Source organism: Ursus maritimus, unplaced genomic scaffold, assembly GCF_017311325.1.
Source record: "Ursus maritimus isolate PB19 unplaced genomic scaffold, ASM1731132v1 scaffold_23, whole genome shotgun sequence".
Classification (NCBI taxonomy): Eukaryota; Metazoa; Chordata; class Mammalia; order Carnivora; family Ursidae; genus Ursus; species Ursus maritimus.
Genome location: NW_024424786.1, coordinates 21993671 through 22020247, shown reverse-complemented (window position 1 = coordinate 22020247; position 26577 = coordinate 21993671). Strand labels below are relative to the sequence as shown.

Genomic DNA, 26577 nt, shown 5'->3' with positions numbered 1-26577 from the left:
TAGTTAACTTATAGGCATAGCCATATACAGGAAATTGTACATTCTTTAATGTTATTTTGAGGCATTTTAATTACATAGGAAATGCTTGATATAAGAAGTGAAATAAATGTAAACTATTTTAAGAGCAACGGAACTAAAGCTGATGAATCATACTACTTTCCAGCCTTGTTCCAATTTCTAACACTTTATTTCCTCTCTGGAATATGATATTTGGCACTTTCCCAATTTAGTTCTGAGGGATTTCCCATCAGAAAACATGCCTCTCTGGTCATGGCTAAAATGATCTCTTGTTCACTAATTTCTGGCATTGACCACTTATATCCCTAGTTCACCAATGCAGAAAACAAAAAATGTAAATGACCTTTAATAAACACCATAAGAAAATTTCACCATCACCACTACCCTCAAAAAATTTTGGAAATCTTCTAGTGTGCCTATGTCAGATCTTCAAAGATTATTATTAACTTACCATAATTATTCGAATGCTGGATTCCCTGCAGAATCTCCTTCAGGAAAGAAATAGAGGATTAGCTGTTATTCAGAACACTAAAATTACTTTGTTATAAGGAAGTGGTCAGTCTCATTATTCATTAGCACAATGTTCTACTTAGAAAATCCAGAAAGAAATCTGCTCTGTTTCAGCAAAATTGGGGTGAAAGTATGATATTTTGGTGGATGAAATGCTGGAAGTTTAATCTGAAATTGAAAATTATTTTGTTTGTAACAATCACGAAGTATGAACAATAGCACCATATGAAAAAGGCAAACGTGGGCAAAGGCTTCAGGAACGGGATACGTCCTACTTTGTGTGATAACATCAACAAAACACACACACACACACACACACACACACACACACTTTCTCTTTATTCCATTTTAGTAAAACAGCTTTTAATTTGCTTAATTTTATCACTGTAATAAACCTCACTGTAGGCTGTTCCCAATCTATAAAAGAACAGTATTTTCTCCCCACAGCATTTTTATTTAGTTGTTTGGAACCAAATACATGTTTTCTATAAAAAACAATGTTACAAATTGGGACTAGTTCCTCAGTCAGCCCCACAAAAGACTACTTGACTCATACAGTATCTGAAATATGTTTGCAGTAAAAAGATACAATTACTGAAAATAATTCTGTTGCATAAAGACATCATTTCAACTACATTGTGGGCAATTCAAAGAAACCAATCATTACTTATTTAATTGCCTTTTGGGAAAATTATATCATACATTCTAATCGAGAACACTGGAAATAGTTTTCCTCTTCTTCCCACCAAGCAAGCTCAAGCCACAGTTCAAGATACTTGTTATCATCTGTCTCTGACACTCTCCTCTCTGCTGGTGTGAGAATCTCCACACCCAGCATCCAGTAGGAACATACACCAATCAGGCTTTTGAACTCAGAAACTTCCTAAATGATAAGCCTCTAGGTGTTCCAAATTCCGGATAAGCCAAATTCTTATACATACATTTTTGGTTTTGTGTTACCCTGCTATGATTAAAGTTTTCTGTAAGAATCCTGATGTCCTAAGAGGTTTGACATTATCCCATTCAAAAGGTTAACCATCAAACATGCAAAAATCTGACTGAGCAATTTATTCCCTTTGCAAACATTGGAAAGAAGCAGAGTTGAGTAGAAATGTTATAACGTTAACATATAATTTTCAAAAAATTACACACAAGACTACCAGATAAATATAGAATGAACACATGTCTAAGATTTTACTCAAGCGACTAATGAGGGAATCATTAAGATGACAAAAGCTGGTTCAGAGAAGACTTGGAGAAGCAGAGATTTTTATACAGTTGGTCAAAGGAATGCTGAAATTAATTTATGGGGTTACTAGATACAAAAATTGTTAATATCATATTGCGCATTAACCTCTGGGGATTATATTTTTTAATTGGACAGAAATCAGTAAGTTACCATGTAACTTCAGTGTCTGGTTTCTAATCAAATAATAAATAGTAAAATCAAACATAGGCAAATTCTCAGACATCAATAATTAAAGAATTATTAGGCAAACGTGTTAAGAAATGACACTGAAAGGATACTAGCCTTCCTTTTGCTTGCTTTATTTCAAGTTTTGGATGATTTTTCTTAATAGTAATTTTTAAAAAATGTATCCAGAGAGAATGTACCAAGAGAAGTCATAGGGTATTATTTACTCTGATTAATTATCCTGACCCCTAGCTCTGTCAGTTCAAAAACTGGTTCTTCCCACCCACAGTGCCTCTACATTAATACAGCTCATGGGAAACAAATACACATATCAGACAAAAGCAATTCATTTACATTAAAAATACAACTCACAAATATATCAGATACTCACCTCCTCTGGCTGGTACATTCTTTCCCTCAAGGAAAGCAGTAAATTGGGTCAACTTATCATCTCAACACTGCTTCATAAGCAGTGGTGAACAAGGAAAAAACCAGTCCCAATCCATTGGACATATATCCACCATCTCCCATTCTCCCAAATGAAGAGACAAAAAGAGACCACCTCCTTTCTCTAGGAGCAGGAAAAATGAGTGTACCCACAAAGTTTAGGCTCTTGACTGGGATTTGGGAAGAGGGTGGACAAGGGCAAGTAATTTTTAGTCTTTGCTAGTAGACAGGCTTTACCAAAGAAAACTCACTGCCCTAAACAATTTATTTAAAGTTTATTTTTCTTAGTAATCTCTACACCCAATGTGGGGCTTGAACCCCAAACCCCGAGATCAATAGTCACACATTCCTCCAAATGAGTCAGTCAGACACACACCCCCCCCCCGCCGCCATAGACAATTTTGGGAACTTCTATAAACTACAGAGTAGATTCAAAACTAAACTTCTCCCTGCTAGTGGCTCAGAGTCTGCTCCCAACCTGGACAGGAGACTGAGCCAAGTGCATAGCCCCAAAGCCTGTTATTACTGTCTGAAGCCCCCACCCCCACCCCGCCCAAGCCTTTCCATTACATCTACCTGTGCACACACTTCACTCACCTTCCCTCTGAGTCTCCCAAACCCCGCCCACCTTCACTCCTCATTACCTACTCCCATTCCTGCTCTGATTTCGGTGGAATGGGGGGTGGGAGGGCAGGGAGGCAGAAATGATGAGGGCTGTCCTGAAACTTACTATACTCGACATATATTCCACTGCAAGAATCTTCTATTGGATAACATTCCTTCATGTGCTCCTTTGGCTTTGCTTGGCCCCTATGAGCAACTCCTTCTACAGCTCAAAGATTAATGACATCAGGCCATTTCCCAAATTCCCAGCTTTGACAATAGACAACTAGGGGGAGAGTTTGATCCACGGTACCTTCTCCCCAAAACAGAATGTACATGGGAAATGCCATACTGGATCTCTGACCTGGATTCTATCACATCTAATTCCTCTTCTGCTTGACTCATTCTTTCTTGATATGTAAATTTATCAAAGATTAACATATCTACTTTCTTGTTTTTCCTGCTTCTGGCATGAGAAAGATTCTGACACTAAGGTGCTTTTGTCCACACTGCAGATACCAGATTGCATCTCTTCCCTAAATACAGTCTCCCTAGGTGATATCATTCAGGTGATTCTAAACACTGTTTATATGGCTGTTGCGCACAGACTTACAACTCTAGCTCTCATCTCTCCCTTACACATCAGAGGCCTTACTTGCACAGCTTACTAAAGATCCCTAATTGTATACTAGTAGGCATTGCAAGCCTCGGCAGGTCAGAACATAGAACTCCTGATTCTTTTCTCTCCCAACCTGGTCCTCTCTCATTCTTCTCCATCAGTTGCTCATCAAAAATACGAGAGTCCTGGGGTGCCTGGGTGGCTCAGTTAAGTGTCTCCCTTTGGCTCAGGTCATGATCTCCAGGTTCCTGCTCAGCGGGGAGCCTGTTTATGCCTCTCCCTCTGCCCTCCCCCAACCCCCTACTTGTGCTCTCTCTCTCTCTCTCAAATAAATAAATAAAATCTTTAAAAAAAAAATCACAGTCCTTTGTTATTACTAGCTCACACCCAACCAGCAAGTCCTATGACATGGGGCTCTCCCTCCAAAATGCATCCAGAATCTGCCCACTTCTAATCCCATCCACTGCTACTCACTGGGTCAAGCCCCATCTTTCCTGGAGCACTGCAATCTTCTTTTCCCCTTTGCCCTTGCTTCCATCCTTGTCCTTATTCTTCACACGGCAGCCAGAGTGATCCCATCCATGACATCACACCTCTTCTCTCCTTATAAATCTCCGTTGCATGGATTACAAGACCCTGCATGACCTAGCCCTTGCCTCCCTTCTGTTTCCACCTCTTTCCCCTCTCTACCTTAGTAGTCTTCTTTTTTCCCCTCTCACATGTCCCTTAAAAGTGATTTTAAAACTGTGTAACCATTACCCTATAATACCTCCCCTTAGAGCCTCCTTTGCAGAGGTCGATGAAAATCTTTTGTGTATCTCCTGCAAAGTGCTTGTTACATTCCTTTGACATTTGCTTCCAGTTAAACAGGGAATTCAAAATAGCTTTCTCATGACAGTAACAGAAAAGGCGATGGTGTCATTGGCAGCAGTTTCAAACAAATGCTTAATATATGGGTTTGACTCCCTTGGACTGGTTGAAGGAGAAGGACCAGGTGGTAACAGAGGGTTCTAAGTACTGTGGAAACTTCCTTGGCAAGGAGGGTGGAGTTGGGGAGGGATTTAAGAATTCCCGAAGGTCAAGTGATCTAACCCAGTTGGGGTTTTTTCCTGCTTGGATAGGGAAGCTGTGAAAACGCACCACCCACCCACCCACACCCACATTCTACACCAGTTCAGGACTGCGGTGTCAGGAATTCCCAGGTGGGATACCTATCCGACGCGCGAGGGAAGCCCAGCGGGAGCGCGCAGGGTTGACCGCGGTACCGGCCCCGCGCCTGCGCCGAAGCCTGCGGGCCCGTGGAGGACCGCCACCAGGGGGCACCCGGGCCCGGCTCGGCCGCTCTGTCTCCGCCCCCGCCCGATCCCCGCTCCTCGCCGCCCAGGCAGAGCAGAGAAGGCGGAAGTAGGGGCGGCTGCGGCTGCGGCTCGGGCTCCGGGCGGCCCGGGGTCGCAGCAGAAGCGGCCTTCGGGTCGGGAGATTGGCGTCTAGGCCGCCTCCACCCGGACTGAGGAGACTTGGTGGAGCCGAGTCGTGCGGCCGGCTGGAGTCGGCGGCCCAGCGGACGAGAGCGGTGAGTCTTCTTCGGACGTCTCCTCCCCGCGGCCGCGGCCTCTTCCCCTAGGTTGGGGACGCCGCCCCCTCCTCTCCAGTTTCTCACAGGTTGGGGTCGCCGCCCCCTGTCCCCTCGCTTCCCAGAGGTTGGGGAGGCCGCCCTCTGTCTCCTCGCTTCCCGTAGGCTGGGGACGCCGCCCCCTCTCGTCTCACCTTTGCTCCCCCTGCCTGCGGGGACCTGCTCCCCTCCCCTCACTCCATCCGCCCGTGGGAATCCCGCGGCCCCTTCCTTAGCCCTACCTCCCTTCATCCCTTGTATTCACCTTTCCAGAAAAGAAAATTGCCTCTTGGATTTTCCCGTCCCTCGGAGCTGTTACCAGCTTTACTTAAAAAAAAAAAAAAAGGAAAAAAACCCCAAAACAACCCGTAAACCTTTTAAGTTCCCATCACTCTCTGTCACTGTCATGGGAAAGCTATTTTTGGGTTCCCTGTAGAACTCGATAGAGGTCCCAAGCAGCAAGTTAAAAAAAAAAAAAAAAGGTTCGGATGACATGAATGTTTCCTCCCCCGCCCCTGCATTCGGTAGTTGTAGAGATTGTTCCAGACGCTGGGTTGATAAAGCTGTTCCTAGTATTTGGCTTTAGGGGAACTCCAGTTGAGAGTTAGGACTGTCTTGAATGTGAACAGAAAGCACCTAAAGTATTAGCAGCTTGAATGTATAGTATTTGTGTGTTTCTGTGTTTGTCGGGAGAACGGGTTACTAATGTCTTGCTACGCAGGGGTAGAAACGAGAAAAACTTGTAAAAAATATCTAAGTGTTGGCCTTGTGAACCCCACCACTGCCATATTATCCACTCCTCTGTGATTACTCGGGAAGATAGAAGGTTTTTTTTTCTGATTTTGAGTTGGGATGGGCTAAGGACAGTGTGGTCTTTTTGTGACTCAAGGATGAAATGTGTTTCATTCAGGCACTTGTTGCCCATGTGATGAGCCCAGTTTCAACCTACATGTACTATATGCTTCTCAGTATTTTAGAATTGTAAAGGCCAGACCTTTTCTGTGATAAGTTGGGATATGTGATGCTGATATAATTTTGGCTCCTTGGATTTTAAAAGAAGTTGTTCAAATCCTTGCCTCCAGGAGGGAATCAAATAGTGCCTAGGAAGGGGAATGCCTCTCGAATTTGTATTCCAAATTAAGACCTAACAATTGACTATTTTGCAGCATTTCTTGGCCATTGCAGCACATTTACAAATCTTTGCATTTCAGGAATAGATTTTAAAGAGTTGGTGAATAGTTGTTTCTAAAGCTAGTAGAAAAACAAAGGTACTTTCTCAGTATCTCGTTTACTATCCTTTTACTTTATAGGAGTTGTTTTGCCATGAATGAATTTTCCATTGACTTAAAATTGACCTATTTGAGACATACCTTGTTGATTTCTTTAGCTTAGAACCTTTCTCTCATTAGCATCTGTTGATCTTTGAGGAGCACATTTTTGTGCACCACCATACTCCCCCCTTCCCTAAGATATTCAACGGTGTACTCTTTGGATTATAATATATACCCAGATACTAATATGTGGATTTAAGCCATGATTTATGACAAGCCGTGATTTATGACAATATTTATTCATTTTGCAGTCTAAATAAGTCATCAGTGGTTACATCCCACAATATTTAATTAAGGCAGTGCTTTGTCAAAAGTTCAAAAATAATAGAAGTAAAAGCCAGTGAATCACTGAAGTAGTAATTGGTAAAACTTTATTGTGCACACCAAAAAACTCTTTGCAAACCAGGAGCAGTTGAACCAAAACATGGAATGAGGCTCAGGGGGATATTGTTATAAAGCAGCTTACATAGTGAGAAGGCTGTGACTGTTTATTCTTCACAGTGATTGGGTAGAATATTAGAATTTTTTTTAATGATAGGGAATTGGTCAGTGGTTACTTTGTATCAACCTTGGGGAACACTTCAGCTTTTGCCTATGATTTCCAGCAAGTTACTTAACTCTTTTATGCTTCATAGTTTCCACTTTGATAAAATGGGGACAATAAAATTGTTAAATAAAATTACTATTAAGAACTGCACGTAATACCTCATTCTTCCAGCTGCTGTTCTAAGTGCTTTGCACATATTAACACATTTAATCCTCAGTAATTCTGAGGTGGGTTTCATTATTATCTCCTATTTATACATGAGGAAACTGAAGCACAGAAGGTTACCTACCTTGTCTGGGTCCTACACCAAATGATGGAGAAAAGAATTAAACCCCTGTCATCAAATTCCAGCACCTCAGCTCTTTACCACTTCACATACTGTGTCTCCAGCCAGAACAGTACCTCTTCCTTTGTAGATCTTTTTGAGAAGAAGAAGGTGTCTGTAAAAGAAGAAGGTATGGAAGTAAAAGATACAGGATTACTGTCTTAACCCACTATTTAGCCTAGTGGCAGCCAGGATTTTCATGTGAAAATGAAACAGGCAGGGGGATAAATGTCTACCATATTGACTAGAGGCTTACATTCTGTTTCTAGAACTATATCTGGCACATATTAGGAATTTTCCTCTGGTGTAATTATCTGCAACAGAGACTTGGTTACATAGGCTGTGAATTGCTCTTAGACATTAGCTTCTAATTCATAAATACTATAATTGTTTAGAATTTGAAGGCATCGTACCTACCCATGAAGGCAATAGTTTTCCATAGGTCAATGAAACCTCACGTGTTTTTCCAGTCATTAATAATGAGACATAGTCACTTGACCTGACTGATGGCAAAAGGACATACACATATATATTTTCAATTCCATTCCTTCTACATAATAGAAATCCTCATACTGAACATTTAGAAGTACCTATAGAATTTTAAATCTAGAAGAAACCAAGAGCCAAATTGTTAGGTTTCCCAAAATCACACATCTGGTAGTTGCACATGATCACCTGATTCCTTGTGCATTGCTGTTCCTTGCGCTGCTTGCTGGTCATACTGTGCTCTTCACCTTATGATGCTTGAAGGAACTTCAGTAGCATAATTCAGTTCTTCATCAGATGCTTAATGAGCACCTGTTATATGAAAGCTCTTGTGCTAAGGACTGAAGATAGGAAAATTCTTGACTTCAGTTACAGGAAACAGACATATAAGCAGATAATTATGACATAACTAAGTGTTATGGTTGAGGTGCTTTTCTTCTTTTAATCTTATATTCTCTCTTTCTCCTATATCATGAACTCCTTAACTCAGAAAATCGTAGCCATGAAGCAAAGCTCAAAGAACTTTTAAAAGTTTTCTGTATATAATATTAACATAGCTAATGTATATCAACCAAAAAGTGACTTGCATAGTTAAGCTCCGACATATATGTGTGTGTATGTATATGTGTGCTCAGGCATTTTATTCCTCACTGTTTCTACAGAGCAGTTGGTAATCACGTTACTATGAGTCTGCTAAACTGTGAAAACAGCTGTGGATCCAGCCAGTCTGAAAGTGACTGCTGTGCCGCCATGGCCAGCTCCTGTAGCGCTGCAGCAAAAGATGACAGTGTGAGTGGAACCGCCAGCACGGGGAACCTCTCCAGCTCTTTTATGGAAGAGATCCAGGGGTACGATGTGGAGTTTGACCCACCCCTAGAAAGCAAGTATGAATGTCCCATCTGCCTGATGGCGTTACGGGAAGCGGTACAAACACCATGTGGCCACAGGTTCTGCAAAGCTTGCATCATCAAATCAATAAGGTATGTGAGCGGGGCACCTGGGCGCCACATTCAGTTGAGCGTCCGACTCTTGGTTTCAACTCAGGTGGTGATCTCAGCGTCATGAGATCGAGCCCCGAATCAGAGTCTGCTTAAGACTCTGCCTCTCCCCTCTGCTTGCACATGTTTTCTTTCTCTCTCAAATAAGTAAATAACTCTTGAAAAAAAAATAATAAAGTACATGAGCATAAGAACTGTGTCCAGTAACAGAACCAAATACAGAGAACATTATTCCATAGCACACAGGACCTCCCGAGAATAGTCTTATATGTAAAAAGTTACTTAGGGAAAGGCACACTGGACAGAAAATTGAGAAATTTAGATTCTTACTCATTTCTGCTGTGGTATGAAAGGTAACTACTGTCCTGTCCCCTCCTGACACTCAGATAAATAGGTAAATTAGCTATTTCTACTTAAAGCAGTTCTGTTGCAGACTAAGGGGTGAGTCTCTATGCTTTAAGAAAATAATACAGAACACATGTGCCTTAGGGGCACCTGGCTTGGTCAGTCAGAGAAGTGTGCAACTCTTGATCTCAGAGTTGTGGGTTTGAGCCCCATGTTGGATATAGAGAGTGCTTAAAAATAAAATTTAAAAAAATGTACCTTAAATGACGATGCTGTTAGAATGTGATAATCTCAGCCATACAAAGAATGCTGACTTTTAAGTGATCAGTTATTCTTATTTTAGCTGTGTTAAATTCTGTTACCTGGGGTCTATGGACAACTGTAAAATAAAAAGTATTTTTAAAGGAAGTATTAGTTGATGGCTCTACTTCATAATATATCCAAAATCAAATTCCTTCTCACTTCCTCCACTTGCTACTGCCATCTGATTCACCATCAGCCCTCTCAGCCCTCCTGCTTCTACCCTTGCCTTCGTCCATACTGTTTTCAGTACAACCTGTTTCAGTAAAATAAGTAAGATGATACCATCACTGCTCAGAACATTGCAGCAGGTCATCTGAGAACACAAGCCAAGGTCCTTATAAGGCCCTGTGTGATAGGCTCATAGTCCATTTTCTGACCACCTCTCTACTACACTCCCTTCCTTCCACCAGTTCATTCTGCTATTTCTTGAACTGTCAAGCGTACTCTTGCCCCGGGGAGTTGGCTTTAACTGCTCTCTCTGCTTGGAGCACTCTTACTTCAGCTAATTGCTTAGCTAATACTCTTTCCTTCCCCCAGTGTGGCTCACATCTCACCTTCTCATAGGTAACTGAGCCACCCTATTTATACCAAAGCATGATTACCTCCCCCCACACTCTCGGTCTCCCTTAACCTACTTTTCTTTCTTCCTTAGCACTTTTCATCTTCTGAAATACCAGATAATTTGTTTATTCTCTGCTTTTGTTTAACTGGAAGATAAGCTTCTTGGGAGCAGAAGTTGAGATCTCTTTTATTTCTTGATATTTCCTAAGTGCCAAGAACAGGGTCTGACACACAGTTGGTGCTCAGTAAATCATAGTTGCTTTGACCAAATGAAGGTAGATGGGATTTCCACAAGTGATTCAAATTCATCTCCTAAGAAATAGATACATTTTACTATAATTCAGAAGTAGATGGGAATATTTTTAGGTGACTAAAGGGTTCTATACAGAACAAAAATAGCGGAAGAAGGTGGGGGGGGATTTTATGTTCTTCAATACGTTTCTGGTTATGTTGGTAGAATCATTCTTAAGCTGGCTCTTCACTAGTCTTACAAGTTTTTCTCTTTCAACTTTTAAATTAACTTTAGCATAAAACTTGAATTTAGGGTAACTGCATCCATACTTGGGACTTGGCTTGATTTAAGTTGCAAGGGAACATGTGACTTGTGTCAATTCTTGAAAAAACTGTGTTACCCACTGTTGAATTGGTAAGATCTGTTGAGGGTAGGTTTTCTCACCCTCCTCACATGGCACTTTGGGCCAGAAAATTTTTTGTTGTGGAAATTATTGTAGGATGATTTAGCAGCATCCCTGGCCTCTGTTCATGGATGTTATAGTATCCCCCCCTCCCCAACTCTGACACCCAGAGTGGTCTCCAGACATTGCCAAATGTCCCATGGGGGGGCAGAATTGCCCTGGTTGAGACCAGTGGTTTAGAATGTACATGAGAATGATGTTAAAGGCTCAATTTTTTTTTGCTTATATCGTTATGTTGGCAATAAAAATGGATTGTTGGTTTTCCTGTGAGTAAAAATGTATAGTATCTTACCAAGTGTCACACATCCCAGGAAGGGATGTTTTTTAGTAGCAAAGTTCATGCAAGTAGTGGGACATGGTCTGAAAAGGAAGTAAAACCCACAAAAGGAAGTCCGAGCCTTTTTTTTTTTCCTGTCTCCCTCCAAGTTAGAAATGACCATTTAACTTTAACTCTGAAGTTCTTAAAAGGAACAGCTCTGGAATTTTTCAACTCTTATAGTCATTCAAGGAATCAAAATCTATCTCAATTCAATTCCATTTTCTTTTGGAGTGATTGATAATGCTGTGGACAGTGGTTTCCAGTTTACTCTGTAAGGTCGTTCTTATTTTTCTCTTAGTCATCCATCACTTAAGTTTTGGGCATCTATTTGTTTGCTTCTCAGAAAGTATTTGACAATGTAGTAATAACATGCGTTCTGAGAGAGGCCTCATAAAGGCCATGTCTCTCACCTTTTATTAGTTCTAAGGCCTTTGACAGCAGACCCCATTTTTCAGCAGCTTTTTACCTGCAGCAGCGATTGGCACTGTTGGTTTACACATAGAAGGTGCTCAACAAATATTTGAGTGATCGAGTAGCCTACCTGACCTGCCATATTTTGTCAGGTAAAGATTGAGACATCCCAGAAAGTTAAAGGGGAGTGTCAAACACCCAAGCTTCCTGGGGATGATTTTTCCGTTGTAAGATGGAATAAACCACCTGGAATCAAGACATAGAGGTGCTCTAACTCCCTACTGAAGTGTACCTTAAACATAAAGGAAACCTTCTGTGGCCTGTGAGCCAGAGTATTACAGTGACCTTAAAATATGACCTCGTAGGGGTACTGCTGATTGGTTTTATTTTTCCTTATGACCAAGCAGCACAGTACAGACATGTTGTTGGCACACAAGCGGTACATCTAGTGCCGTCTCACTAGGACATTGTGCGGCTGCTCACAGAGCAGAGGCCTGCCAGACTGCCACAGTTCCCACCCTTAACTTTCACTTCACTTCATGCCAATCAAAATACAATTTAATCAATTTTTCTCATTTTTTGCTTTAAATCTTTCCCAAATCTAAAATGCACATAGTTTTTGATAGGTAACCAAATGGTGCTAGTTGTATTCGTTTCAGTGAAGAACACTTGTTAAACTGTCTGCAAAAGAACAGTTTATTTTGGTGATATCCCATATGATGTGTTAAATTACTTTCCATAGGAAATAATCAATGGAGAATTTATATGCAGTGACTTAAAGTTTTGTGTTTTCTAACGTTAACATTTGTTTAAATCTGCTAAGTGTATGTATCTTACTTGTTTCTTTTAGGGATGCTGGTCACAAATGTCCAGTTGACAATGAAATATTGCTGGAAAATCAACTATTTCCTGACAATTTTGCAAAACGAGAGATTCTTTCTCTGATGGTGAAGTGTCCAAATGAAGGTTGTTTGCACAAGATGGAACTGAGGCATCTTGAGGTATTAAAATTATTTTCTGTTAGCATATATGCAGGGTAGTTCCTCGAGGGTATGCACTTTGCTGTGTCCCATCTGTGCCTAGTATATAATAATTGGTTAATAAATTCTTGCTGAATTAATACGAGTTCTTTCATAATTGAATATAAATGAGTAGAAACCATATATTTCTTAATTCCATATACTCACTCTTTGCCCCAGTGATAATAAGAAAGAAATCAGTATTCTACTACAAGCTTTTTCAGTGAACATTATCTGCAGTAAAACAGGATTTCAAATATAAGCATCACATGTTAGTCTCTTAATTTTGTTCCTCTCATTTGGAAATAAGCAGCAAACTCCACGTAGTCCGTCATCTTAGTATCCTAACCATACTTTTTTTCTCTGTTTTTATTTTATTATGAGCTAAATGGAGTCCTCCTACAGCTTGAGATTAGCTGAAGCAATCAGATAAAAGCATTTGCTTTTTAAATAAAACAATTCTTAGCTTGGTTGTTTTACAATAATTAAATTTTGTTTATGTTGTATTTGAAATTAAGTGTTTAAAATGTATTTGCGGGGCACCTGGGTGGCTCAGTCAGTTAAGTGTTTGCCTTCGGCTCAGGTCATGATCCCAGGGTCCTGGAACTGAGCCCAGCATCGGGCTCCCTGCTCAGTGGGGACCCTGCTTCTCCCTCTCCCTCTGCTGCTCCCCCTGCTTGTGCATTCTCTCTTTTTCTCTCAAATAAATAAATAAATAAAATCTTTAAAAAAAAATCTCTGGCTTAACAATGGGAAGCCAATTAAGTCTTTAAAAAAATAAAATGTATTTGCAGCATGCCTGCCTTTACTTAGCTCCTTTTGAAGGAATGGTCCTTTTGACACAGTACTAAATTGATAATCAGAAAATCTGACTTCTTTCCCNNNNTGGATACATGAACTTGAGAGTTCACATTCTTTGTATAAACTTGTAATTCACAACCATTATTTAAATTGAGTAAGGCCAGGGGCACCTGGGTGGCTCTGTCCATTAAGTGTCTGACTCTTGATTTTGGCTCAGATCATGATCTCAGGGTCATGGGATTAAGCCCCATATTGGGCTCTGCACTCAGTGTAAATATGCTTGTCCCTCTCCCTCTGTTCTTCCTCCTATTCACTCGCTCACTCTCTGTCTCTAAAATAAATAAAATCTTAAAAAAATCAAAAATAAATTTAGTAAGACCTTCATATGGTGTGTGCTAGACAATACAGGTTCAGTAGCCAGTTCTATAAAAGGGAACAGTATATTCTTAGATTATTTTTCAGGAAATTTCATAAGGATTGGCAAATACTAATCAATTACATTTTCCTTATTACAGGATCACCAAGCACATTGTGAGTTTGCTCTCATGAATTGTCCCCAGTGCCAACGTCCCTTCCAAAAATGCCAACTTAATATTCACATTCTTAAGGAGTGCCCAAGGAGACAAGTTTCTTGCATGAACTGTGCTGCGTTGATGGCATTTGAAGATAAAGAGGCATGTACTAACTTGGATTTGTTCATTTCACTACTTCTTTAAAACAAATTTTTAATGTACATCTGAGGGTATAGAAGAGGATGTTACTCCAAATCTGAGTCTATATTATCAGTGGTGGAAGATTGACTTTTAAGAAAGGGGTCAGTAAACCATTTTAGTAAGTAAGTGTAGAGTTTATACTTGTATATCTTTCTTAGAAAACATTGTTTATACTACTTAACCACTATAGTAGATCTGCAAGTAACACAAGCTTCTAGGAAAGACATAGACTGTATGCTTTTCTATGTGATATTTTAATGACCAATTTTGGATTAGAGACAAGCAAGTAGAATGATTACTACTTTATCAGACTTACACTTTTCTTTTTGAAAAGGAGAATGGGTGGTTAAAACTTGTATGGAGAATAAAAACCATGAAGTGTATTCCTTTGGTGATAATTTATCGAACTATATCCATGTAAGGAATTCACTTTTCTGTACATATGTTATGCTTCAATTAAAATGTTTATCTTTAACAAGAAACATCATGGTGCTTGACAGCATCATAGTAATAGAGCAGTTTTCCATTCAGAAACTGAGGTGTGTGGGGCGCCTGGGTGGCACAGCGGTTAAGCGTCTGCCTTCGGCTCAGGGCGTGATCCCGGCGTTACGGGATCGAGCCCCACATCAGGCTCCTCTGCTGTGAGCCTGCTTCTTCCTCTCCCACTCCCCCTGCTTGTGTTCCCTCTCTCGCTGGCTGTCTCTATCTCTGTCAAATAAATAAATAAAATCTTTTTAAAAAAAAAAAAGAAACTGAGGTGTGGAGAGGTTAAGTAATTTTATGTTAATATAGTCAGTGGCAAAGCTAGCACTAAGATCTAGTCCAGGATCCCCATCCTATGTCCTCTTTACTAAAATAACCTACCTATAATTTATGTTTTTTTATAGTGATGAAGATACTTCCTTAAACTTTATTTCTTATAAATTCATCTTGGTAATTTTCCCTACTTTCTTAGAAGGTCAAGCATATTCATTAAGTTGATGAAATATTAAAGAAGTATGCTAACCTGCTAATAAACATGTAGAGATGTCTTAGGCATAATTAGAGCAAATTGATGTCTTCCTAAACTTTAGTAAGTTAAGTGGACTTAACATGGAAGCTTAATTACTTCTCAGCATAGCATCTAAACTAAGTTTTGGAACACAAAGCTCACCTTCCTTCCTCTTGCCCTAATAATACTTCTGTTCTTTTAACCTTCCTGGTAAGAGTTTTAGTTAAGTCATCAAGCTGCTGCTGGAAATTTTTGGAAAGGGGCCTTTGGAGAATTATATTACTGGTAAATTTTGTCCCAACTAGTTGCAGAAGAAGTTCAAAAGAAATAATTTAAAACATTCGCTTGTGTACTATTCATATTCTTTTAAAGAGCTGGAAGGTGAGATGAATCTCTCATTACTACACTGGCTCCCTTTGGAAAGAAAATAACCTTTGTACATTATTCTTATATTTTTGTTTTGCACAAATTGAGGTCCTTAATTTTTTATAGTGAATTACTTTTTATAAAAATAGACTGTTTTTACTTTTTCAGATTTTCTCATGCTTTTTTTATATTTTTCTAATAAAATTTAGATGCATGACCAGAACTGTCCTTTGGCAAATGTCATCTGTGAATACTGCAATACCATGCTCATCAGAGAACAGGTATAATGATTCCCTTTCACGAGTTAATATTTCCATCAATAAAGAAACAAGTTAGGTTTTTAATGGGAAATTTAAATCAATAAAGCAAAATGAATACAGATTGAAGAAGTATTAAAACAAAAGTTTTCATGTAAATTAATAGAGTACTTTCAGAAAGAACAAAATATTCAGCCCTAAGTACTTAAAATTCCCAAGTCATTAACATATACCCATGTTTGTGTATATTCATAAAAATTCCTACCAAACGCAGGTCATTTTAAGTTAAAAGTAATCAAAAAAATCTCCATTTGAAGAAAGAAAAAAACTTCGAGAAATGCATATTTGCACCTGTGGAACAGGGATCTTAAGTGTTGAGAGACCAGCTGAAAGAGAGCAATGAAACAGAAGAAAGCAAGTCTGTTCAGTAGCAGAGCATTATTTATACCTGTAGCCCCTGAGACCTATTGGGACATTTTGAGATTTCTAAGATGGGTAGCGCCTCTGTTCATTTGCGCTGTAGACTGCTAATGGGCATCATCAAAAGTAGTCGTTATAATAGAAAACTGTACATTTGTATTAATAGAGAAAGGAAAATTCCATCTGATTGCTATCTTTTGACATTTGGGGAGTTTACCCACAAAATATGAATATTAGTCACTAAATATTTATACACCCATGAAATCTGCAAACCCAAAGATTGTAATTGATTACTTTAATAAGTAGCAGCAAGCAAAACCCGTCACTTGACTAAACTTTTCCATTTGTCTTTTAACAGAGTCTTTTAGGTTTTTTTTCCCAACAAAGCTTTAATTTGAAGCTGTTAAACTTCCTTTTCCTTATGAAGTCTCACCACCTTAGTTCTCTTTTTTGCTCTGTTTTAATATTTGAAGGAGACCATATATCACATATTAAACCTAGCAAAAATAAAATAACGTAGGAAAAAACTCTAGGTTAAGAGGAAACCTAGGTCTTGATATTGGCCGTGCCCCTAACTTGCACACTGATCTCTGATAAGAAAGCTCACATTTCTAGATCAGGAATCAGCAGACCAGCCCACCAGCCCATCTGGCCTACTGCTTGTTTTTATAAGTACACTTTATTGGAACACAGCCATGCCCATATGTCCGTGTGTTGTACATGGCTAGTGTACCATGATGGTAAGAGTTGAATACTTGGGACAGAGACCAGAAGGTCTACAAAGCTGAAAATACTTACTGTCCGTCCCTTTACAAAAAATTCTGCAGACTGTTGTTCTAGACCACTGTTCTAGATTACGCAGAATGAAGAATTGGTCTAAGTAGTTTCTGTAGTCATTTCTGCTTGAAGTATCTATGAATATAGCCAAAGTAAATTGCTAAAGGGAATTTGGCTCCACTTTCAAAGAACTTGATTCTACATGATGGATCTCACCTTAAAGAATGTGTTTTAGAGTCCCCAAATCAAAGGCTGAGACTCTCTTTAGAACTTTTATTAATGTTCTTAAAATACCTTCTAACATCTGCATCTCCCCCCTGGTAACCAAAACACGCCCTGGTTAAAAGAAAGATTGATGAGAGCCTGTCATGAGGGAAATAATGGCCACAGCCAGTGGTTTCAGTGTGTGGAGTTAACTGTTCCCTATTAAGTGGCCTGCACCACAGTGAGAGTCTGGAGTTTGCAGTTGTAGTTGCCATCAGAAGGTGCTTTTTCTCTAAAGTGCCACTAGAGGGGGTTAATTCCTAGCAATAGAAACATTCATTTTCTGGAACTTTGAGCGATTTGGGGGGATGGTATGAGATGTTGCTCTTTCCTTTCTCTGTGACTTTTGGAAGTAAATATTATTTTGATCTTTGTGGGCTACACGGTTCCTGTTGCAACTACTCAGCTCTGCGTTGTGCAAAAGCATCCATAGACAATACATGATTTTGTTTAGATGAAATATAAATATTTCAAATGTGATCTTATTAAACTAGAACATGATATGCAAGGAGAACCATTTTTCAACCTTTGTTTTGGTTTTCAGATGCCTAATCACTATGATCTAGACTGTCCAACAGCCCCAATTCCATGCACATTCAGTACTTTCGGTTGCCATGTAAAGGTAAGGGTTTTTTCTTTTTTTTTAATTCTTGACTATCAAGGAAAATTCTGTTCTATAGTGGAGTTGAGAATACCAGTGTAAGGGGACATGGCTGACATGCAGTGTATAAGCTTTGAGCTCCAAAGAGAAATTGGGACTCAGAATATTGATTTGGGGAAGTGGTCCATGATGATAATAGAAGGTCGGTCAAGATCATATAGCGTGAGTGTGTACAGGAAGGAGAAGCAGACTATCAAAGGAGTCATGAACAGACTGTATTAGAAATTGGTGAACCAGGTAAGGAAAGGTGGTATTATTATGCTTTCCAAAATTAGTTTCAAGACTAGTGATCAGTGTCAAATATTTGAGTCAAATATTTGAATCAAATATTTAAGATTGATGGTTATTTTTTTTAAATATTGGTTTATTTGAGAGAGAGAATGCGTGTGTGCACAGGGGAAAGGACAAAGAGAGAGTCTTAAGCACACTCCCCACTGAGCACAGAGCTGGCCCTGACTGAGGGGCTTGATCTCACAGCCCTGAGAACATGACCTGAGCTGAAACCAAAAGTTGGCCACTTACCTGACTGTGTTGTCCAGGCGTCCCAGAGATAGATGCTTATTAATGATAAGTTACTCTTTCTGGAGAGTCCAGCTATATTTCTGCTTTTCCGTTATGCTTTTTTACTTGACTTTTTACTATAAGCATGCATTTAGTAATTTTTAAGAATAAAGTGAGGAAATGGTGTATACTATGATTACATTTTGTGGGAAGATTCTGTATTGTATGCATAGAGAAAAAGACTTGAAGGAAATGTATCAAAATGTTAAATTGGGGGGGGTGCCTGGGTGGCTCAATTGGTTAAGTATCTGCCTTCCACTAAGGTCATGATCCCGGGGTCCTGGGATCAAGCCCTGAGTCAGGCTCCCTGCTCAGTAGGGAGTCTGCTTCTCCCTCTCCTCCCCACTCGTGCTCCCTCTCACTGTCTATCTGTCTCTCTCTTTTTCAAATAAATAAATAAAATCTTTTTTAAAAACGTTAATGGTAGTTAGGTGAGATCATAGGTAACTCGTTTTCTTTTTGGTTATCTGTATTTTCTGGTTTTCGATAATATATGGAATTACTTTTATAATAGAAGTTATAAATATTTTTTCATATAACAATTAAGATGTTCTTGATGACATGAGAAGAGGGTGGAGACAAGAAAGATTATACTTCGCAGCAGTTTGGAAAACAAATGAATTGGGGACAGCGCATATGGACTACTCTGAGTTGTAAAAGCAAGAGGGAGAAAATGGTATTAGCTAAAGAGAGACATGAGATCGATAGAGAGGTGTACTTTTTTTTTCGATAGGAAAGCTGTAATATATTCTGAGGGAAAGGGTTAAGGGGAGGGAACGAAGATAAAGGAGGAGGGGGGAAAAACCTCTGAGGTCTTGAAAAGATGGGTGCCAATGAGAGCCCAGGTGAAGCATTAATGTTGGACAAGCAGAGAGTCCTCTCTGAGTCAGAAGAGAAGGATGGGTGTAGATCCTGATACTTTTATAGGTGGGAGGGAGATTTAGCTGAGTGAAAGGTGAGAGTATTCAGCACATAGCCTCACTTTTTCAGTGAATGAAGAGATAAGATCATCTCACTGGATCAAGAATTTGATGAAGACAAAAGGTTGTAAGGGATTGAGGGAAGTCATGACATCACTTAAAAGCCTTTCATTTGGCTTGGCTAGGTCCCTTTCCTAGTCCTCACAGTATCTGGTCCCAGCCTAAGGCTTGTGCTTGGTTTTTAGATGCAGAGGAATCACTTGGCACGCCACCTACAAGAGAATACGCAGTCGCACATGAGAATGTTGGCTCAGGCTGTTCAGAGTTTAAGTCTTGCTTTAGCTCCTGTACCTCAGCGTGATATGCCGCCGTATGATTCTTCCTCTGTGTCCCGGGTCTCTACTCCGTGTCACCCAGAGGTCCATAATTTCCAAGAAACCATTCAGCAGTTAGAGGGTCGCCTCGTAAGACAAGACCATCAAATCCGAGAGCTGACTGCTAAAATGGAAACTCAGAGCATGTATGTAAGTGAGCTCAAGCGAACTATTCGAACCCTTGAAGACAAAGTTGCTGAAATAGAGGCGCAGCAGTGCAACGGCATCTACATCTGGAAGATCGGCAACTTTGGGATGCATTTGAAGTCTCAGGAAGAGGAGAAACCTGTTGTCATTCACAGCCCTGGATTCTACACAGGCAAACCCGGCTACAAACTGTGCATGCGCCTGCACCTGCAGTTACCGACCGCTCAGCGCTGCGCTAATTATATATCCCTCTTTGTCCACACCATGCAAGGGGAGTATGACAGCCACCTCCCTTGGCCCTTCCAGGGTACAATACGCCTTGCAATTCTTGATCAGTCTGAAGCACCTGTAAGGCAAAACCATGAAGAGATCATGGATGCCAAACCAGAGCTGCTTGCCTTCCAGAGACCCACAATCCCACGGAACCCAAAAGGTTTTGGCTATGTGACTTTTATGCATCTGGAAGCCCTAAGACAAAGAACCTTCATTAAGGATGATACTTTACTAGTACGCTGTGAGGTCTCTACCCGCTTCGACATGGGCAGTCTCCGGAGGGAGGGTTTTCAGCCACGAAGTACTGATTCGGGGACATAGCATCCCTGCATTTGTTCAAAAACAAAAAGCCGTCTGGAGAAAGCAGTGGCTTTCCTTGCCTTGTTCTCAATAATATGCAAACCAAAAAAGAAGTGGGAAGGATACACCGGTGAATGTTATTAGACAGGTCACTTACCACTTCTTCCTGTTACAAATCTCTGAGGCAGTTTTTTTTTTCCTTGGGAATCTACACGTTCTGTGCTTTCTCAGAAACCGAAGTGCCTATGGCATATTGCAGCGGCTCTTTCGTCATTTAGTATACCTCTTTGTTGTACTTCCATGGGCTTTTGCTCCAGTGTGTTTGATTGTCAGAAAGCCCGTGGTTGGACTAGTAAAGCTCAGACCTTTTAATAATAATGGACATTCCTTAAAACTTCAGCTTATTTTTATATTATATGTAATATATTAAACTTGAGAATCACTACTGCCTCGTGCTGGTGCCAGCGAGAATTATTACTCTGGAGCTGAGTTCTCATTTTATTTGACCTTGTATGAATTTCAGAGGATTTGAACCTTAATCCTTGGAAAGCTTAAGTTCTCATGCACTCCAAGCCCCCCACCCGCCCCACCCAGGGTATTACTAAGGATATTCAGAAACTAGTTTAAACCCTAAATATAACCTTACTTATTTAGTGTAAACACCTTGTCTTCTTGTTTAAATATTCCATTCTATTTGACTTACATATTTCCTTGAGGCTACAAGTAGCATCTTCTCCAGAGTTGAGAATGCTGAGAACCACGTGGGTACCAACTGCCTGGTCTGATACTATAAATCCCTTTTTATCCATTCAGTGCAGAGTGAATTCTACAGCTTTACATATGTTCTCTGTGGCTTCATGCTTGTAGGACAAGGAGATGCAGTTATAATCAACAGAAAAAATACGTCTTGACTAGTCAACCAACATGGCATCTTACTGGTGGTGACAGGAGCTATCTGAGCCAGAAATTTTCAGCTCTTTTGAACACCTTCTGGTAGTTGTTAAATGGAATAAAACTGATTTCCTAAAAACAGAATTTCTTAATACTTGGGAGATCACTGGAGATAACCTGAGAGGTCATCAAACCAAGGTAGGAAGTTGTAGTGGTTCTGTCAGTGGTTCTGTCAGGACTTAGCCTGAGTAGGTTGCTTTGGTCCAACAATACGTAGTTGAGGAGGGTCATGTAGAATGTATTGAAGTGGCTAAATGTTCCTAATAGGGAGAGATGGTTTTTGTGCTGTTGATTTGTTAAGGCCTATAGATATTAAATCTTATGGTGAAATCTTGTTCTCAGGGAGTCCCACGGCTAGTATAGGCTCTTAGAAGAATCTTAGAGGACCCATACTCTATGCTGTTTACACAAGATTGTTTAATGCTGTCTGGTCATGAGAGATGGAATTATATCTTTCAAGGGGCTAAGTCAGAGCTCCCTGACAAGCACTGAAGATGAGCCTTAATTTCAAAAGGAAGCCAAGAGACCTTGTCTGTGGAGAAGAATGGTTTCGGTTCCAGGCAGACCCAGCAAGTGTCACTTTGACTTTTCCCTTTGCTTGTGTTTCTGCCCTTCCTCTCTACCCCACATTTAGGCTCCTGCTCTGATGTGTTTATGTTATACAGTAAAAATAAAGGTCATGCAGAGATCCTGTTCCCCAGAGTTACCAACTGTACCACCTGCTCATCACGGGTTCCCAGCTCACTTCCTGGCAGTTGGTGTCCCTTAGCTGCTGTGCCTTCCAACTAGCTCTGGAGAATCATTGCAGCACCACCCTCTAGGTTGGGAGCCCTGCACTGCTGCTGTTCTTGTGATTGTTTTTCAGTGAGTAATTGTTGCGTTCCATTTAAGAAGCAAATGGTAGGCTTTTTTGTTGCATAGAAAAAGCCTGAAGGAAATATACTGAACTATTTTTGATAACTTATATTCTTTGCGCTTTCTTAATATGTTTTACATTTTCTACAATAAACCTATTTTTTATGAGAGGGGAAAAAATGTTGCCATAAAACATTCAACCCCACCAAAAAAGGAAATACTATTTGAAAGCTTCCAGGTCAAATTCTATTAAAAGCATGGCTGTGCTTTAGGTACTGAAGCCAGTCACTTCCTGCTTTGGTTAGTTTATTTTTTTCTACTAACTGCTTAATCCAAACAAAAACAGTTTTTTGCCTAATTTCAACATCTAGCTTCAAGTTTCTCATCTGTAGAATAAGGAGTTGGTTTAGATGTTTCTAAGGTCCACTCCAACCATAAAATTCTGTTTTAAGAAATTAAGTCCTAACCAGCAGAGCATTGACAATACTTATTAAAGGATTTTGCCAGTAGGAAATTGCTCTGCCTTATTTTTTGCTGACATAATACTTCAGATGTAGTATCCCATCAGCCGGTCTCATCTTAATTCAAATAAGCAAATTTTTGTCTCCCCCAAACATGTGGCATTTTCTAAGAAACCAGGCACTTATTTTATACTGGTCATTCACTGCAAATAGAGAGTAAGAGTAATATTCAGACTGTCATTCCAAATAGACCTCACCTCAGAATCAACCCTGAGATGGAAAAGCCGGCCTCTTGCATTTTTCCAGTCCGCCCAACTCAAACATGCTGGCTTCACTCAACTGGCTTTCTAGTGTTTGCGCCGCGCATTTTTATTTTATTAACCTTTGAACGTGTTGATCTGACATCGTTCTTGAACGTAGCGAAATTGTTCCCTCTTTTCCCAGAGAGGTCCAACCCAGCGTGGGAGGGGACTGGCCGCAAGTCGTGTATTTGGCTGTGGGGAAACAAGTGAGGATGTTGATTTGTAGTTGGGGAGTTTTTACCGTCCTTTGGCCGGGGCAGCAGTGACAGCTTCTGGCTATGCTACGGTATGATTCAACTCTTACTGTGGGGGCCGATCAAGGGAAATAGAATGAAAGGCGTGTTTTTTCCTCTAATGATGGGCTAATACAGAGATGTTGGATGGTAGCTGACAGTTTTTGTGACAGGTATAAAATTAAGTTCTCCATTACTGTTTCTGTACCAGTGAAGTCTTAGATAAACTAAGCATGAATTAGGCATTATGAATTATGCATGCAATTAGAATCCATTCTCCTTAAAGAGAAGCAGTTGCTCGTCATTCCTTTATCCAGGGAACCCTCCGATCTCTGGTGACCAGAAAACACTTTTAATTAGGAGAGAGGTTTTTCTGACATAAGACTTGAAAGCACTGTACTTCAATTCAGTTACTCCAGCTCTTTTTTTTTTTTTTTTTTGGCTTGTCTCAATTAAATTATGAATTATGCTCATCATTTATATAAAATACCATTAGGTCTGTTTTGTGATGCCTGGTTCCACAGAGCCTAAGCACTGCAATGCCTTAAAGAAATGAAAAATGGACAAGAGTCGTTTGTACTTTTCTTTTGAAATACATTTTTTTCTAAAATTTCCAGATTCACACAATAAGCTATAGTAAGTTTCACAGTTGATACCATTGCATTCTATAGAATGGGGTTGATACTTCCAAATTCCCAGTCTCCAGAAAGTTGATTTGATGAAATTGAATTTAGATGGCTCTCTACAGATTGTAATATTCAATTACAGCCTTCACTTTTAGTCACCCACTTGCAGAGAGGCCTACTTGTTTCTCTAAATGTCACCTAAGACTTTAATTTAGTTTTAAATTAGCCTTTTCCTCCCCCAAAATTGTTATTATAAAGTTATGAAATACTGAAAAATCATTCTAGATGGGGCAAGCATGCTGTGGAATGAGGAAATGTGGTGCTGGTTTTTTTTTCTCTCAAAGTGCTTTCTCAGCCAGACGCCAGCCCTGCCTTTAGGACAGGAGGGAAAGAGAGGCTGACTCTTCTGCTCCCTCAAGGCTCGCAGCTCTGAATGCCCCCCTGGAAAGTCACCAGAGCACAGCCGCAATGCTGCTTCCCAGCCGTGGTTTCCAAAAGGGAGAGCCTCCTGTTAGAGCTGCCTTGCCTCTGCCGGCTGATTGCATTTACCCTAAAGATTTCAGGGTAAAAATTAAAATGCCAGTGAAGAGAAGAGCATATGGGTTCCTGTATTCCAAGAAAGAAATGCTGCCAGTCTTAGAAGCACATAATGACAGTTTTCCTCCAGTCCGAAGGAGAAGTGAAAACTGAGGGACAGGGACAGTGTTCTGTTCACGGTTTCAGCACGGTGCCCGGCATAGAACACACACACATATTTAGTAATGAACTGTTCATGAAAGTGCTGGTTAAAACTGACCAATTTCTGGTAGTTTATTTGTCATGTAAGTTTTAGGTGGATGTTTAGATGGGTTTGGTTGTTTTGTTGTTTTCCCCCCAAGCACTTTCTTTATGAAATTCTTCAAACCGGCAAAGATGTTGGATGAATTGTACAGTGAACAGCCACCACCTTGAATCTGCAAGTAACATCTTGTAACATTAGCTGTATCACTTAGTACATGTTAATTTTAATGAGACTGCTTCAAGTTTGGTTTCTCTTTAAAAATTTCGCTAAGATAATTAGCTTCAGTTGAGTGATCTTAAACTCTTTGGGGAAACTTGTGATATTTGAGTTGTAGCTGGAATTGTAGTCCTTACTTTCAGCTAGTTTTCAACTTGTAAATCTATTATGCTGAATTTTAATCTTATTTATTTTGCCTGAAGGGATGCTTTTTATAATGGATTTATTTGAAAGTCCTTGATCAATTGTGCAGAATATTCTAATGTTATTTTCACACTTGATAAATTATCCAATTAATTTCTCTGGTGAGAATGTAATTTTGGGCCTATTTTGCTTACACAGGGTTCCAGGATTATGTTCTCAGAGGGCTGAAGAGGCAGTGTAATTTAGCATATATACCACTAAATTAGAAGCTAAGAGACTTGGGTTTTACTCCTGACTGACCATGGGCAAATCAGTTCTCTTTGTCTTTGTCCATTTCTGTTACGTGTAAAGAGTGGGATAGAATCTGAAATTTAGATACTGTTAAGTAATGGGTAACGTTTTTTAATGCTTGGATCTATTAAGATCAACGCTTTATGCACCCAGGGAGGCTCTTATACTTCTGTGACTGTATGACAAGCTATGGGGTGAAAACTGACATAAAAATTGGAGCACATGCAGTGGTCAAAGCGTCGTCAAAGAGCCTGCTATTGCTCAGAGTTCACTATTGCTACAGAAGTTGGGAGCAGGTTTCCTAATCCACCCGAACTGAAAATAACGTGTTTCGTGAAGGGAGTGAATGCAAAGATGGTGGGGGGGGGCTCATCACAGAAAGACCGAAAACCAGTGTTCAGCGGAAGAGCAGGGTGCATGAAAGGGAGGGCTTAAAGGCATTACTCAGATTCACTGCCACACACCTTCCACTGGGCCCTCCAGCCACCCCCCATCACCATGCACAAACCCAGAGAACAAGCCCCCAAGTGGCACCGGGGCACCGGTGGTCTCCGTCAGGTCAATACAACTGGATTGCAGGGTTGGTGGAGGGATCAACAGGGTTTCCACTCTATTTAGTAGATAAGTGTGACCTGTTCTTTCCAGCCCTACGTTATGCATATAGATTTGCATTGATCTCACAAAGGCACTTGGAGCTCTTACATTAGATTCTGTCTTACTAGTGGTTACAAGAGTCTGACCAAAATAGTGTTTCTTGAATGGCCCCTTATTGAATGTTAGTGTACATGAAAACAAATGCCAGACTGACACGGCCTACACACTCCCACCTGTTGTGGATATTCTCCTCTCAGCTTGTGTATAGCACCGATAGTTTTACCAAAGAAGTACTCTGACCTAAAATGAAATATATATATTAAAATATAACTGGTATCCTGGGTGTTTGTTTTAATAAAATAACTACACTGCTTTGATTTTTGCTTTCTTTGTTTTATTTTGGAGACTGTAACTCTACTGGGAGGGAAGAATGATCCCAGCCACTAGTTTACACATGCAATACAATTAATATTTTGTTCCTAGGTAAATGAGGATTCATTCTAGCCCTTGGTTTAGGCTGTGGTTTCCTCCTAGGGCTTTTAAAACTGTATTTTGCAAAATAAAATTGGGCCCAAAAGAGAAAGAAAGGTTTCCACAACCCTTTTAGGCCCAATGAGAGAATCAGGTAAATAGAAAGTATGAAGCCAGAAACGGCGTGAACTCAGTCCCAACAGATAAATGAGAAGCTGCCACTCCTCCGGGGCCAAGGCCATCCCAGCTGCTCCTTCATTAGCA

General features: G+C 40.1%; 1 protein-coding gene across 2 annotated transcripts; it reads left to right on the top strand.

Moving 5' to 3' along the window:
- Positions 1 to 4978: 4978 nt before the first annotated feature.
- Positions 4979 to 26219, top strand: TRAF6 (TNF receptor associated factor 6). 2 transcript variants are annotated; one of them, XM_040638959.1, is made up of 7 exons: positions 4979 to 5184; positions 8580 to 8892; positions 12395 to 12545; positions 13880 to 14038; positions 15644 to 15715; positions 17697 to 17774; positions 19540 to 26219. In XM_040638959.1, the coding sequence occupies exons 2-7, from the start codon at positions 8597 to 8599 to the stop codon at positions 20407 to 20409; spliced, it is 1626 nt and encodes a 541-aa protein (XP_040494893.1). In that variant the 5' UTR covers positions 4979 to 5184; positions 8580 to 8596; the 3' UTR covers positions 20410 to 26219. The 2 variants fall into 2 exon arrangements, with proteins under 2 accessions (XP_040494893.1, XP_040494892.1); XM_040638958.1 differs by having other exon boundaries at positions 8575 to 8892.
- Positions 26220 to 26577: the final 358 nt, after the last annotated feature.

Bases quoted from the DNA above. Each gene is read 5' to 3' on its own strand.
- TRAF6 (XM_040638959.1), top strand. From the start codon at position 8,597: ATGAGTCTGCTAAACTGTGAAAACAGCTGTGGATCCAGCCAGTCTGAA. The intron at 15,716-17,696 runs GTATAATGATTC...TTTGGTTTTCAG, and splicing joins CCATGCTCATCAGAGAACAG to ATGCCTAATCACTATGATCT. The intron at 17,775-19,539 runs GTAAGGGTTTTT...CTTGGTTTTTAG, and splicing joins CTTTCGGTTGCCATGTAAAG to ATGCAGAGGAATCACTTGGC.